At 38.6% G+C, this 16,003-nt stretch overlaps 1 protein-coding gene across 1 annotated transcript in view; it reads right to left on the bottom strand.

The window, feature by feature from the left end:
• Nucleotides 1–10,795, bottom strand: part of CHODL (chondrolectin) — a 28,308-nt gene extending 17,513 nt beyond the window's left edge. Inside the window, exon 1 of the mRNA XM_090134481.1 lies at nt 10,634–10,795. Within this exon, the coding sequence (XP_089990607.1) occupies nt 10,634–10,718 (85 nt within the window). The 5' untranslated portion in view covers nt 10,719–10,795. The remainder of the gene's footprint in view (nt 1–10,633) is intronic.
• Nucleotides 10,796–16,003: the final 5,208 nt, after the last annotated feature.

Genomic DNA, 16,003 nt, shown 5'->3' with positions numbered 1-16,003 from the left:
CAATTCTATTTGCCTACTGCAGAGAAGTTGATTTAAAATCCCTTTCTTTCACTTAGTCTCACCATTCCTGCAGCTGAAGAAAGCAAGGACACAATATCTACGCTAAGAAACATTAAGCACTATCATGTTATTTTTTCATCCTTAGGTGTTACACAGCAGCTCCCTAATAAAATACTTCAATAACATTGAAATAAATCTAGCTTTTAGTTCAGATACTTGATACTTAGTTGAAACATTTCTGTAGATAATTTAGCAAGAAAGGAGATCTCCTTTAAGAAAAGGAGAAGCAAACAAATACTATCAGGAATATCTCTGTTATGTTTTAATAGTGGTTCCTCATTTAAAAGAAACAGTAGGTTCCTTTAGGTGATCCTTTATCATGATTGAATTTATAGCAATGTCACTGAGAACAAAGGTTACTGACAGTACCCATCTCAAAGAGCCAAAAAGTACCAACTACATCCCCATTGGCCATGAGGGGCACAGGGTTTATCCTGTGTCGTGAACATGACTCAGCTTCAAGTTTTGGAAATCCCAGATAAAAGACAAGCTCCCTACTTGTAAATCCCATCTCCCTCTTGAACCTTGTTGACTAAGGTACAACCCAAGGCTCACTTCAGCTACAATTAGCACTCATCTAGATTTGTGGTAACAGTAGCTGAATGTGTACAGCATACGTAAAGAGAAAAAATGGATGCACAAAGCCTGCTGTAGAAAGTCCATTATGTTTTCATATGGTGACTTATAAGATAACGAATTCAGCGGAAAACACAGAGGAACATTCGGTGCAAACACATGTGGAACATTCAACACTAACCAAAGTCCCAAAGATCAGAATGAGGCTAACAGAGGCCTCTGAAAGTAATAAAGACATGGAGACTTAAAGAGATAAAAAAATAATAGCAGGACAGAAGTCTCTATAAATTAATCAAAATATTCTACTGCTTTAATAATACTGCTTTTACTCCTGCTTGTGTAATGAAAACAGATTTTGGTCCAGAGCTTATGTGAGTACACTGACTTCGGAGGCCGTGTAGTCAGAATGCAAGATACAGGCTACTCCACAACAAGCCCTAAAAATGCACTTTAGAATGTAGTCAATAGGGGCTAAAAGGTATTATAATTTCCTAATCACATTTTGATTCAAAGATGGTGCATCGTATTAAATAACCCTTGTATCATTTAGTCAGATTTCAATGAAGCTCAGGTGCTGGTCATGTTTTGACATTTTATATTACTGTTCTTTATGTTTTACTGCATCATGCTTGTGTTCATCCAGTCTACTGAATTTAATTTGTATTTTTGTAGAGTCATCATTTTGTTTTTTTTAAAGAACTGTTACTGTGATGAGATTTCATACTTATGCTGTCTGTATTTATTGTAAGGGCAAATTTCTATCTTCTTTCACAAGGTTTGTAATGCTGAAGACACACTGTTCTCCAGTTTACTCAGTAGTCCCCTCACATATGTTGCCCAGCTCAAGCTCCAGAGCAGTTTAAGTAATTCAGTTTGGTACCAAATTTGCCATACATACTGCTATGAAGATTAGCTCTCCCTGTATCAATATCTTCATAACTTTGTCTTTTGTACTGGGAGAAAAAGTACCTTGATTGGTACTTTTTCTCCCAGTCTCTTAATATCAAAGAATGCAGAGAGAAGAATAACTTCTTGTTTATAATTTTTTAATGGATTAAGGTTTATACCTAGCTACCTCAATACAGTTTCTCTAAACTGATTTATATGAAAGAAAAAAAAACACCACTTTTGAATTTTCTGAGTTCTCTTTAACCCTTTAAGTGCTTACATAAAATATGAGAGTCATGTGAGTCTATTAAGTAGCTGTGCTTTGGGTTTTTGTCTGTGTTCCTATCATATTGTTGTTAGCACATAGACAAAGTTTCTTGAGAGGAACAACCTTTCTTAAGCAACATTTGCCTATGAGCCAGAATTTTTACAATACTTTTCATAATAAGTGATAAATTATCAGGTATTAGCATATAAAACCAATAGAGGTAGAGAATAGAATTTGCCTATTTTTATGCTTTCTGTTCTCTCTCAAACAAACATAGATCGAGTAATCTATCTTTAGCTACTAACTATCCCATATCACATGAATCAGAAAAGGTGATGACAGAGGCACTCAGACACCTCCAAAACACCAATCTCTAAAATTAATGCAACTCCTGCACAGAAAGAAAATGGGGAAGATGGAAGTTGCAAGTAAAAAGTACTGTATCATACTGTTTGTTCATACTGAGATTTAGTGCACCTAAACAGAATACAACACAACATAAGACATTTGTCCTAGTCCAGTCCAGGGATTCTTTATTTTCTTATTTTGCCATGAGAAGTGGAGTTTTCAACAATATGCTGGCCTTTACTATTTATGCTGTTGAGTTGCCAAGTTCTCTGGGGGACAGGGATTTTTCTAGGTTAATTCTGAATAACACGCTTTTACAAAACTGAGCAACCAGAAAGGGGACAGCTCTGTTTGTAAGGTGACATTGTCCAGAGCTCATTTGACTATTAAAGATCACTACTCATAACTGCCATTCTCCCTTACACCTGGATTTTGCAACCTGGCTGAAAAAGAAACAAACAAACAAAAAAAAAAATTAAAAAAAAAAAAAATGATTTTCAATAGCCTCCTTGCACATTACAGAAAGATAGCTGGTAAGTAAAATAGGAAGTTAAAGTGTCTATATATAAACACTGATGACAAGTATTCATCTGAATGGATTATTATGCAGAGATTTATTAAAGCCAAGCAGTCAGAAGTTCTATCCTCAGAATTTGCACATTTCTAGGTCATGGAAAGATGGAAGCAAAGGTTTCTTGTCCAGCAAAATATGGTTTCACTGTCTTGGTTAAAGTGCTGGAAGAATCTGTATTCCCCAGAGCAGACAAATCAGCTTGGATTTTCAAAACTGAGGATGTGGTGTGTCAGCCACTAGCTTGTTCCTGATTTACTCAGGACTGGAACATTTGTCCTCATGAAAGGCTGCCATCTTCCCCAAGCAGTAACAGGCTTATTCACTTCTTTCAGATAAAATAACAGTTATTTCTCATAGTTAGCTTCTCAGCACTGGCACACATGGCATGCTGCTAACAGAGCCATTAAGAAGTAGCTTGATATCTAAATCTCATTAGAAGCTAATCAGCATTTTGCCATCCATAATTATCCATGTGGAAGAACATATAATTGACAGAATCAATACAACGTAAGTGTGTTCTACTGGGAAATAAACATCCATTTTTATAGAACAATCAAGTAGTATTAATTGCCAGTTTGCATGATATGTCAATTTAAAAAAAAAAACAAAAAAACTTGCTAATTATTTCCTGAATACTTTTTTTTCACCCCAGTCAAATCACTGAAGCTCTGAAAGTTTCCCTCTCATTTAAGTGAAAAATATCTACTTCTTGGCATCAATTCACTTTCACATCATAAATTAAAAGCTCAAGATGTATTTAGCTTTTCCTGTAATAACTTTTTTCTTTCTTCTGATCATGTGAACTTTACGAGTATATATCACAGAACTGATCACAGCAAACAGCCACTTGCTTGTATAAGGAGCCAGTGTACAACAGCACTCGGGGAATCATCATGTGTGTAAAGTGTCAATGTAGTAGCCAAGTGAACCCTCTAAAATTTTCAACTTGACTTCTCTTTTTCTATGTTGAGAAGGAAGAGACTGGTGTTAGATCTAATTTTCCCCCTTTGTCTCTTTGATAGGTCTAGCAATATCATCACTGCAAGCAACCAGCTTCTTGGCCCCACTATGCATGAGGACAATGCCAACTGAGCATCAGCATCCACACAGGTGAATTCAACAATAGGCTTGCATTTCAACATGACACAATGTGAATCATCTCAACTGATAAGAAGAAGCTTGTTAAAAAATCTGCAATGCTAGTCAAATATAATGCATGAGAAGTATTAATCAACCATATTAACTTCCACAGATTCACACAGGGAGACCAATGATGACATATATGTCAGTGAAGTCTTTTTGAGCCTGTTCAGAGTAAGAGGAAATAAAGGTGTTAGAAAGACTCACACATCTACAAGTCTGCTCCAGGATGTAAATTATTTAGCCAAGACTTAAAACACTGCTAGAACTGTTAGCAGTGCTTTGGCTTGTTATTTTTATTTTTCTGAAGTCTTTCATAAATGCACAAATCATGTATTTTTACATAGAATCATCTAGGTTGGAGAAGAACTTCAGGAATCATCAAGTCCAACCATCAACATGACCTACCAAGTCCTGTCACTAATTCATGTCCCTTAGTGCCATGCCCATAAAAACAGCTCCAGGGATGGGGACTTCCATGGATAGTATGTGCCAATGCTCAGTCACCTTCTCCATGGAGCAGTTCTTCCCAGTTTTTAAACAGAACCTCCTCTGACATAATTTGAGGCCATTTCCTGGCATTCAATCAGTTGTCAAAAGAGATCATTTGAGAAAAAGAGCTTAACACCCTCCTCACTGCAATCTATTTTCAGGTAGTTGTAGAGAGCAATGAGGTGTGTATATATCACAGCCTAAAGACGCCACGAGAACTCCATTTATTTCAGACATTTCAGCAGTTTAACAAAAAGGCTGAAGTACTGACTGAATCAGTCTGGCAAGAAAACTGGCAAATTAAGTCTCTCCACCAATAGTTTTCAGTGAGTCTGAAATACAGAAAATGTTTCCTAGATCATGTTAAGACAGGCATAACATGGCAGCTAGTAAGTTGTTTTTAGCATTTTGTGAAATAGACTGACAGAAACTATAGGGTCTGAGTAGCTCAAGCTTCAGGTCTCCCTGCCCAGGAGAGCACAGTATACTGATTCCCCTACCTCAAACCAGCAGACATTTCCATGTATACATCAGTAGATTCCTTCAACCAGTTTTCTCATAAGCATAAATTTAAGCACTTCTGAGAGTTTCTGCTCATTGCTCAATTCTATTTTTAGTCTCTAGAAAGAAATTGCTCATAAATCTTTAATCATTAAAATCATTAGAATTACTCTTCATCAATCAGTATCCACTGCAATCATCTCTACACTCGTATTTTTTTTAGTGAAATTTCTTTTTCTTTTTCCTGTCTGTATTTTCATTTATTTGTTACAAAGAGACCTGTATTTATGTATATGAAATTTAAACATAAATGTGAAATTATATTCATTTCCTTGTTTCATGGACTTAAAGTTTTCCTGGTGGATCCCCTTACAATCATCTCTGTATAAGAGTGTAGTAGAGGGCTGACCTTTCTACAGTAGTCTCACAATGAAAAGAGTTAACAATGGACAAATTCTTGCTCATTCATCTTCTGATCAAAAACATGGGAAAAACCTTTCTATATGGGAACTTAGAACTGATTACAGTTCACTTTGGGCACAGATAGAAAGGAGCTTCTTAAGAAAGGGAAAAAACAGGTGTTTTTCCTTTTAGGGTGAAATATCACTTATTATAAAGCCAAATGGAGGTAAAGCGTAATTGGTTATTTTACATCACATGTATGAAACACCACATGGAAATAAATTGTTGATACATCCAGTGCAATTTAGCTTTAACTTTACTAATTCACAATGTAGCTGTCAGTATCTGAGCTGCCTTACTAACCTCACTGTGTAGACAACTGAAAATAACAGGTGTTCCTAGGGTGCGTTGGCAGTATTTTCAAGACTGTTAAAATGATATAATCACACTCTAAATATATATATATTTTCCTTCACTGTTTATGAAGCAATCCTAGAATTATTAGCTGTATATTGCAGCTACATTTGGATGCTGATTAGAGTTATGCCAACTTTTTAGTTAGGATTCATTATTTCTTCAGACTGCTTGGAGCTGAAAGTCCTATCTTTTGTCAGTGATGGGGACTTCTTCATCAAGAGGCTCCAATCATTTTGGACTAGTAAGTGCCTAGTATGAACATGGGAATACCATGTGGAAGTGACTATTAAGTCATTGTTATTTCTTATTTCATATATAATATAGTACATCCTTTTCAGATCCATGAGTGATTGGAGAAGAGAAAGTCACTATGAGAATTAGTCTTAAAACTCAGATAGTGCTGTAAATTTACAGAACACCTCATGAACCAAAGCATGTTTTCCTGCAAACAGCTTATAAATCCACAGTTTCACCTTCACACAATCAGATCTGAACTCAAGTAAACTCAAGGTATGGAAAACAACTTTAAGAAGGCAAGATTATTTTGCAACAAGCTGCTGCACATTGGCCTTGTCTCATGAGGAGCAAGAAAAGCTGTGAAAAACAGGCAGAACATCCACCTTGTCCCATAGTCTATGTACCACAGCTCCCTCTGTGTTATGTTCTCTTAAGCCTGTTCATCAAGTGGGATGCTGGGGCTTGGTGATCATGAGCATCAGTACCTTAACTGTCTTTGAACAACATACTGAAGTGGGGAATCACTATTCCTGGAAAAGTGGCATGCTCACCTGAGACAAAATGCTAAAATTTTGCATCACTCTTTTCATATACCATGAAAAGAGCTGCAGCCTGGCCAGCCTGCATTACTCTCCCCAGTGAAAAGGTAAGCTTTTTATCAGGTTGAAATACAGGGGGACTGACTCTTACATAGAAGTCCAATTCCTGGAACTGATTTAAGTACTCTTGTATATCTACTCTGCCATGGAAGAACTCCTCCACCATCATGCATCTCAAGTCATATGCTCTCAGCACACTCATAGCAGTTTACCTCAGGCTGCCCATGGCCCCATCCAACCAGCTGAGCACCTCCTGGTATGGGGCATTGACAACTTCTCTTGACAAGCTGTTCCAGCACCTCATCACTCTCTTAGTAAAGATTTATTGCTCATATCTAATCTAAATCTACCCTCTTTTAGCTTAAAACTATTACTCCTTGTCCTATCACAACACTGCATGATAAAGACTCCCTCCCCATCTTTCCTCTAGGCTCCAGTGAGGTGTTCCTGGAACCTCCTCTTCTATAGGCTGAACAAGCCCAGCTCTCTCAGCCTTTCCTCATTGCAGAGGTGCTCCAGCCCTCCTCTGAACTCTCTCCAACAGCTCTGCATCTTTCTTGAACTGGAGGCCAAAGGCCCAAATGTGGTCATTTCATATTATGTAACTTCCTTCTTAGGAGCTAAAAGTGTTTAACAGAAGCATTTATCTGTGACCAAGAATCATCATTTCATTTCCATTTAAGATCCCAGATCACTGACAAATCACCAAGAAGACACTGGTCAAAATAGGTGTGTAAAGTAAGAATTAAAGGATAAAGGAGTCTATGGGCATTAAGTATCCAACTTCCTTTGCAGTTCTCAAAGTCTCAGCAATAGCAATTATCTAAAATAGTACGTTTAAACCATCCCAACAAAAAGATCCTGTACCACATGGATATGCATTTCCATTAAAATCTTTTCTATTATGGAACCAAATGCTGAGCATTCACAATTCTGAGTTCATTACAGAGCAATCACACATGTACCCTTTCCAGGTAAGAATGGCAGTGTTCTTTCTAACAATACTTCTTCAAGTTCTGAGCTACCAGTGTAGCTTAAAAATAACAGTCCATGTTGCTAAGAACATCAGAAAGTTTCATCAACCAAAAATACTTAAAGCCTCACGGGAAAAACTCAGGTGTAACAAGTAGGCCAAGCCGAGTGACCTGAATTGAATTCTGCCTTTTGAAAAAGGATTTCTTATCAGTTCATGGATATTCAATTAATACCCAGGAAAATACTTCATAATACTTATGACTTTCTCAAATGTGATTATGAGCAGTGCGAATTAAAACATCTACATCCTAGATGTGAAGCAAACAAACCTATAGTTTAGTGGCCACCCTTGTTGTTTTGTGATCCAACAAATATTTTATTGTATTTAGGATTTCATATAGCCAGTTATTTTTATACCAAAATACTGTATCACTTAATCTGCTACTGATACATTGCCACAGTGAAGAGAAAAATGTTAAAAGCCATAGAAATACAAACGTACAGCAAACAGCAGCCATTAAGGTATAATGTTTATGATTAATACATAGGCTGTTAAATGATTAGTAATAAGATTAGCTTGCATCTTTCCTGCCCAATAGATACTTAAAGTAATTGCATTTTGCAAACTGCATTATCATCACTTCACATTCCTCATGATGTCATGGGGTAGCAAGGCAGACTCAGCAGTTTCTCCAGAGCTGCTTTAATTCTTTTCTCTGACCATCAATACTAAATACTCTGACACAGAGGCTGTGAGCACTCCTTGCAAAGCCTCTCTCTAGCTGCATTAACACTGCAAACCACTTGTATTACTTCTCTTTAACAACTGTCAGATTAGAGATGGCAGAATAACACGTAAATATGAATGTCTTGAAGCAAATAATCAACTTTGTGATTGCCTAGGAAAAAAAAAAAAATGCACATACTTTGAAAAAGAAACAGGAAACTTTTAGCTAAGGAAGTGGCATTTTCAAAAGGTAAACTCTTCCTTCTGTGCCCTCTTGATGCTGAGGGCAAAATGGCTGCAATTTTTGCAATTGTTGCTCAGGCTGCTGCAAACTTACCATAATTAATGGGAATCTTTCCAGAAGCTTCAACCAGCACTCAGGTTAAGGACAGGAACTTTTTTTTTTTTTAATATGAGTGATGAGGATTATTTTTTTTAACATATTTGGAAAACTGAGATATTTCCATTTCCTACATATTATGAAGATTGAAGCATAAGTTAACATTTTTCTCAGAAACAGGTCTGCTTAGATTGAAGGTTTGTAACTTTAAATGTAAGCCTGCTTAAGTCCAAAAGACAAGCAAGACTGGAGAGAGATGGGCAGCACACACTGTCCAGTAATTCAGCAGTACTATTTCTTTCTTGAAAAGTGCATATTAATCATTGTACATCCATGTGCATGTGGTAGGAGAGGGTGGGGTTCATGTGAGAAACAATGAGTTCTCCCTGCATATTGCAGAACACATTGAATATCTTCAACTGTTTCTGCCTAGTATGGGTCCTCTTTACCTAATGAATACAAATTTAGCTAATATATCTAATATGATGCAAATGGTTCCTTCTGTAAGTGGCTTTAAATCCTCTCCTGTATTAAATTAACCAAGCATTAGCTGGAATAATAGAGTGGCATGAGACTGATTGCATGCTTTGACTACTGCAGTCTGTATTCTGTCCAAAACCTGAAGTCTAATACACATCTAGAACAGGCAGTACGTATATTATATGCACTCTTTTATAAGCTGGACTTCTATTCAGTTTGTTGTGCATGTCACTTAAGTGCACAAGATCCAGGTAGAAGACAAAGGGATGGGCTTTCCTCAGCCTGGCGTAGACTCTTACACCAAGAATGCTAATGCAAAATGCGATCTCATGGATGAGCAATCTTCACTGTTCCTTACAATAACAAAGCGTAGTATAGTATTAACATAAATTGTTAAACTAAGAGCTCTTCTGTATTGTAAATGACTACAAATTTTACATTATAACAAAGGTGGATGAAATACTTCTGGGTAAATGCTAGGCTGGCAAGCTTTTCCTAAATGTTTGCAGCGCTTCTACTTAGCTATTTTTTCCTGAAAGACAGTTTCACATACACACACAGTACATCTGTTGTGCACATGAGCTTGCTTCAAACAAGACATCACTGGAATGGTCAGTGACTATACTCCATGAACAGCTACAAAGAAAACTGTCTGGAATCAGAAACCTAATGTTGGATACCAAAAGCCCTGCAACAAACTTTCCTTGACAAGTTGCCAGTGCAGTCCCTGTGACAGCTCATAGAAATAATTTGCACTGTTCTGCAGTAGGTTTATGAAGACACGTTTTTACCTGTACATACAGAGATTTGCACACTACTCATTAACAAGTGTAATCAGGTGTCTAAATCTTTGCTTCAAGATAGATTTAGGGATTTGGTTATGCACCCATCATGCCTCCAGGAGCCCAATAGCTTTAGCTTGGAGGATCTGACACAAATCCAGTTAAAAACAGCCTCTTCATTACACTTTGCAGCTTCTCTGCAAATGAACCTTTGTGCTGGAAACATACAATGTGATCCCACAGCTTTTAACTAAGCCTAACCTCACTCTTTGGATACATGTTTCTGAAGTATTGTCTTCTCTCTTGAGAGAGCTTTGGATGCACCCACACATCACAAAACTACTTGTGTCGTGTTCTTAATAGTTTGCTTCTTCCTCCCACATGTGTTACAAAGAGAAGAAACATTCCCGCGTGGCCAGAAGCAAGGCATTGCTGTTTGTCAGAGACACTGCAACGTGTCCGTGCTCCCTTGTCCAGCAGACAGAACAGAGCTGAGTTACGCAGGCACTCAATCAGCTCAAAAACTCTGCACAACACCGCGGTGGCAGGAACTGCCTTACGGCTACCGCAGAAGTTTGGCAGCGGAACTTTCCCTCTCCCAAGACCCGCAATCAGAGCTGTGCACAGCCTCCACCGGACGGCGGGTGCTCGCCAACTCCGACGCAGTGGTGAGAGCGCCCGCAGATGCACTTAGACGTACGCCGAGTCGCTCCGGAGCGCCGGTACAGCGGCGCTGGCCCCCGGGATTATTTCTCGAATACTTAGCCCCCAGCTCTCCCCTCCGTCGGTTCCCACTCCCGCCTGCTCCCCCTGTTCCCGCTACTTACCGCTGAGGACGCGCCCGCCGAGCGCTCCGCTCCCGCACAGCGCGGCGGCCGCCAGCACCGCGGCCAGTCCCAGCCCCAGCCCCATGGCGAAGGCTCCGCGCCCAGCAGCCCCGCTCAGGGCAGGACAAGCCCTGTACACATGCCGGGGAAAAGCAGCCCCGTCCGCTCCTCGCTTCGCAACGCTGCCCGCCGCCGCCTCCCCGTCGCTATATACCTTTAGAGGCGGGGGCCGGGCCGGGCGGAAGGCCAGCACCGCCCCCCGCCGCCCCCTGCCGCCCCCCGGCCCCGAGAGCCGCACGGTGCCAGCGGCTCCAGTCGTGCGCGGATGCTGCGACGTCGGGGCGCTCGGGGCGGATGACCGTTCTGAGAGCGAGAACCTGACCCGAGCGCTTTCTGCAGCGTTTTGGGGCTTTGTAGGTCTTCTGATCTATGTTTCCCCTGACGAGAGTAGAAATAGGCTGTTTCCAACTTAAATATGTACATCTACATATATATACAGGTGCATAAGCTGCAAAGTTCCCTTTTCTCTCTGCCCTAGAAAATACCGGCATCAAATTCACATTACCATCACTCTTAAAACATGCCACGGTAACTCTTCTGGACCCGTTCATAGGACTGCTTCAAAGACCTCCAGAGCCATGTTGTCAAGGGCTTCTTCTCTAAATATCTATCTGTAGATTTCTAAAGATAGATACTCTTTCCAGGCACCAATCTTTTACTTGAGTTCCAGTGAATGCCTTAGATAGATTACCATCAAGTTTAATGGACATCTTGCATGCAGATTATTTGATGGTTTGCCAGTCAACTTCATCTTTCTCAGAACTCAGCTAGAGACCATGTATATATACGTGTCATATTTGTAACTTATTTTCCCTCTGGATGTTTATAGCCAGGTTGTGAAGTCAATACATCTCAGATTACTATGGATTTTAAAATACTTGATGGATTTCCTAGTTGCTTTAAAACTACCTGAGATCAGTTTCCTACTGAAAAACCCACATGAAGTGTATAAACTGTAATGGAAAATTATTTCCAGTTCTGTTGTTTTTTGCCACAAACTTTATCTATTTCTTAATAACAGAGTTATTTATTTGTTTGAGTGATGAGACTTGGTCTTCCATGTGGATTTTAGGGTTCCAAGGCAATACCTATTATTTTCTAAATCCATAAGTACAATGAGCAATAATCTCAAAATAGTAATATTGAACAAAATATTCCAGAATAAAGTTACTTAAGATGAGAAATAGTGGAGCCAGCAGGGAGGTGATTAGAACCCTGTTCTCATCTCTGGTGAGGCCGTACCTCCAGTACTGTGTTCAGTTTTGGGCTCTTCATTATGAGAAAGACATCAAGGCCCTGGAGCGTGTCCACAGAAGGGCAATGAAACTGTGAGAGGTACGGAGTACAAATCTTATGAGGAGTGTCTGAGGGAGCTGGGATTGTTTAGTCTGGAGAGGGGGCTCAGGGGGGACCTGGTAGCACTCTACAATAACTTGAAAGAAGGTTGTGGTGAGGTGGGAGTGGGCCTCTTCTCCCAAGCAACAGCCGTGAGACAACAGATAATTGCCTCAATTCACACCAGTGGAGGTTCAGGTTAACAAATTTCTTGTTAACATTTCTTCTCAGAAAGAATGGTGAGGCATTGGCATGGGCTGCCCAGGGAAGGAAAGTGATGGAGTCACTGTCCCTGGAGATTTTCAAAAAACATATAGATGTAGCACTGAGGAATGTGGTTAGTGGGCACAGTGAGGATGCATTGGTGGTTGGACTAGGTAATCTTGGAGGTCTTTTCTAACCTTAATGATTTTATGATCTCCCTGGTATCTGAGATTCAAGCATTTCCTCACATAAGGTTGATGGTATGCAGAAAGAGAAGAGCATGGCCAAAAAACTGTAACAAGTACAGTGAGTACTTGGAGGTAAGGCTGGGGAGGGAAAGTGTGTCACAGCCTTTTAGTCTCACATGTTTGTAACCTACTCCAGTCTTACATAGGAAGGAGTTCAAATTTCACTGTATTTGAATCCCAAGTGATATCCAGCCAAAAGAAGTGGGAAAATAAGAAAAATGTTAAAAGTCTTCCAAAGTGCCAAGACCCTCTACTGTCTCAGGAATGACACCCATATTGGTGGGAATCTTATATTGAATACCTTCCATATGCAGCAGAAATATCTTCCTCCTTTTCCTTAGGCCTTTTCAAAAATTTGTTTAATGATCAGTTCTTAAAACAAGGCTGAAATGAAATATATTTGCACAGCTAAAGAAACTCTCCAGGCACACACACCACTATCTCTTTTCCATTGAAATTAAGAGATGCATAAAACAAATTCTCCCTTTAGTAAATTACACAGCATTTTTTTCGGCTTGCTTTATGTGGGTTTACTAGCCAAGATGTAGTGACAGTTCCTGGCATTCTTCTGATCCTTGCTGCACTTTTCATCATATGGATATCCTGGGAAAAAAGAAAATAATAATAAAATAAAAATAAAAATAAATTAAAAAATAAGAACATGGACAGTTGTGTTGTGAAATTGCAATTTTGTAGTTTTTCAGTCTCTTCATCTTAGCTGCAGCCACTTGCTCCTTTTTCTCCTACAGAAAGAGAGCGCTGAGCACTGCACTGCTATAAGACGTAGAGGCAGTTTCCTTACCAGTACCCATCCACACCATCTGAGGAGGTACCTACTGATCTGTCTTCCTATCTCTTTTGTAATTGAAGTATACTTCTTTTTTCAGGATAAGTCAAATTTCACTTAAAAATAATTGATTCCCAGACCTGGCAACTGTATATGTTGCAGTTGTTAACCTGGGCCTTTTAAATGAGGAAAAGAGGAACTAATTGGTTGCTCTCTGCTGGGACCAAGTTTATAGTCTTTATTAAACATTCATTCTGTCGATACTCTGGTTTCATCCTCAGTATGTGTCCCATCTCAGAACTGTGCACAACTTGACCAGCCTAGAATTTTAACAAATTGTGATAATTGTATTGCAACACACACACACACCAAAAAAAAAAAAAAAAAAAAAAAAAAAAAAAACCAACAATGTGTATTTCAAGGGTCTGATATCCAGGGCATATGTAATTTCAGTTTATTAAAAGTTAGGATAAAGTTTATAAAGATTATTGCAGCATCCTAAAATCTTTTCATCCATGAAACAACTCTTTGAAAGGTAGGCTGTTTTTTGTCCAGAGTCTGTATTTTGCTGCGTTGCAAGGTTTTATTTCCTAATCTAGGGAAAACTAAATAAGAAAGAGGATAGCTTAGCTGAAGATAAAGCTTTCATAATACTACTATCTTTGAATCAGAGGTAGGCATCTTTCTGAAGTAAATTTTACTCTAAGATAATTTAGACTAAAAGTACAGATAAAGAGTCTGAGACAAACTAGACTAAAGATAAATAAATGACTTATCGCAGAAGAAGAGGGGTAAGCTTGTGTGCTTTTATTCCAAAAACTGGTTACGTCATTGGGTAGTGATGGTATTCATCCTATGAATTTGTGAATAAATACGATCTGTGTGTGATGGTGCTTTTACTGCTTACTCAATACTTTAAAGAACACATTTAGTCAATCTTTTAAAAAGTATACTAATACAGTAGCACTGATCAATTTTAAAACAAACCTAGAAGGGGAAAAAAAGGAAGGCATATTGGAATAGTTATCCTTTGAGGTGGCTTGTGATTTTCTCTATTTCACCATTAACAAAAGTGGCAGTGCTCTCTATTTCATTTTCTTTCAGGTTTAAAATATGAGTTACAGCTATATACTCTGTTCATTTCTCATCAGTGATTATTTTCATTTTCTTTCTCATTTTCCCACTCATATCTAAAATTTTTCTGTCATTTGCCCATGATCCCAGATGATGCAATTTCTATAGATGCCCAGTGTACAATTGAAAGTAGGAGGAGAAAAGAGTTTTGTACAATAGTCTGCATACAGATAATTTATTAAATAACATTTCTAGAGCTCTTTCAATTTCATATCCCATTGGCTTCCAAAAACAGTTTAAGCTACTTAGCTTCTCCTGCCAATTCTCTTAGTACTGTAATAGCATTATATTTTTATGGCTTTTTTTTAGTATTATTATTCCTTAGTTATGGAGAAGTATTCAGTACAGGTCCTAAAAACATTTGAGAAGTTGTCAGATGTTCCAGAGGAGGGAAGTGATTTGAGAAATTTTAAGTTTCCTTCACCTCCCTTCAGTACCATGTAAGACACCAGCCTGCACTGAAGTTGATGTGAGTCAAAAGAAAAACAGGAGCAGAAAAGAAGAGAATTAAAAATATGTACGTCATTTTCTATTCAAGTGTCTAAAAACATTCATCTATCTTTCACAATGCAGTGCTACTTGGAAATTCCTGAATACCTGTAATCAGCATTTTGCACAGCTGGGGACAGCGAGAAGCTTGAGCTATGATACCCTGTGATTTGAGGGGCACTGTTCTCACGTTAATCTACCCAGCTCTAAAGCCAGATAATTCGGTGCTAACTCAGGTATTTCTGCATAGTGCTGCATTGCACTGTGTAAAATACCAGCATGGTTGTACATGCAATGCAGCACGACTGACAGATACACCAAGCTCTGCCAACGAGGATCAAAGTAATTTAATTTCCTTCAATTATATTCCATTTAGATATAACATATAGCAGAAAAAAAAAAAACCAAAAAAAAAAACCTTTTAGATAAACAGGCTCTCTTAAAGGCCATAGGATATTTTTTATGTGCTAGCATAAAACTTGCTAGCTCACAGAATTTTTAAGCATTCTTAAACTGCGATATCTTGCATCTATTAAAGTAACGCATTTTTTTTTCCTTAAAATTTCATTAAAGCTGATTAATCAGCAAAATCTTCTTGGCTACTGTCATAATTTATTAATATTTCTTGATTTTAGATCAGAATAATCAGTAGAATGAAAATTAATTAAGCCCAATTTTCAAATCAGATGCAAAATACTAAGTCTGAGCAGCAGAATAGTTGCCCATAGAGGTTGTGAATGCCCTATCCCTGGAGGCATTCAAGGCCAAGCTGAATGTGGCTCTGGGCAGCCTGGTCTAGTTGTTGGCAACCCTGCACATAGCAGGGGGGGTTGAAATTAATGATCTTTGAGGTTCTTTTCAACTAGGCCATTCTATGATTCCATTCTATGATTTCTGTCCCAGACTGAGATCCAAGTATGTCCTGTTTTCAATACCAAAATGAGCGTTTTGACAACTCTTGAGTTTTATTTTGAAAATGTGTTCAAGGCAAGGAGGTAATTGAAAAGCATTGTTAGAAAATTTGTCTTTGTGGGTAAAAATAGTAATTCCTCAGAATTCACAGCTGAGGCAAATTTTTAGCCACTGATTTCTCTGTCCTCTTCAACGAGGAAA

The sequence above is a fragment of the Phasianus colchicus genome, chromosome 1, assembly GCF_987193195.1.
Source record: "Phasianus colchicus chromosome 1, bPhaCol1.hap1.1, whole genome shotgun sequence".
NCBI classification, from domain to species: domain Eukaryota; kingdom Metazoa; phylum Chordata; class Aves; order Galliformes; family Phasianidae; genus Phasianus; species Phasianus colchicus.
This window is presented reverse-complemented; position numbering and strand designations above follow the sequence as displayed.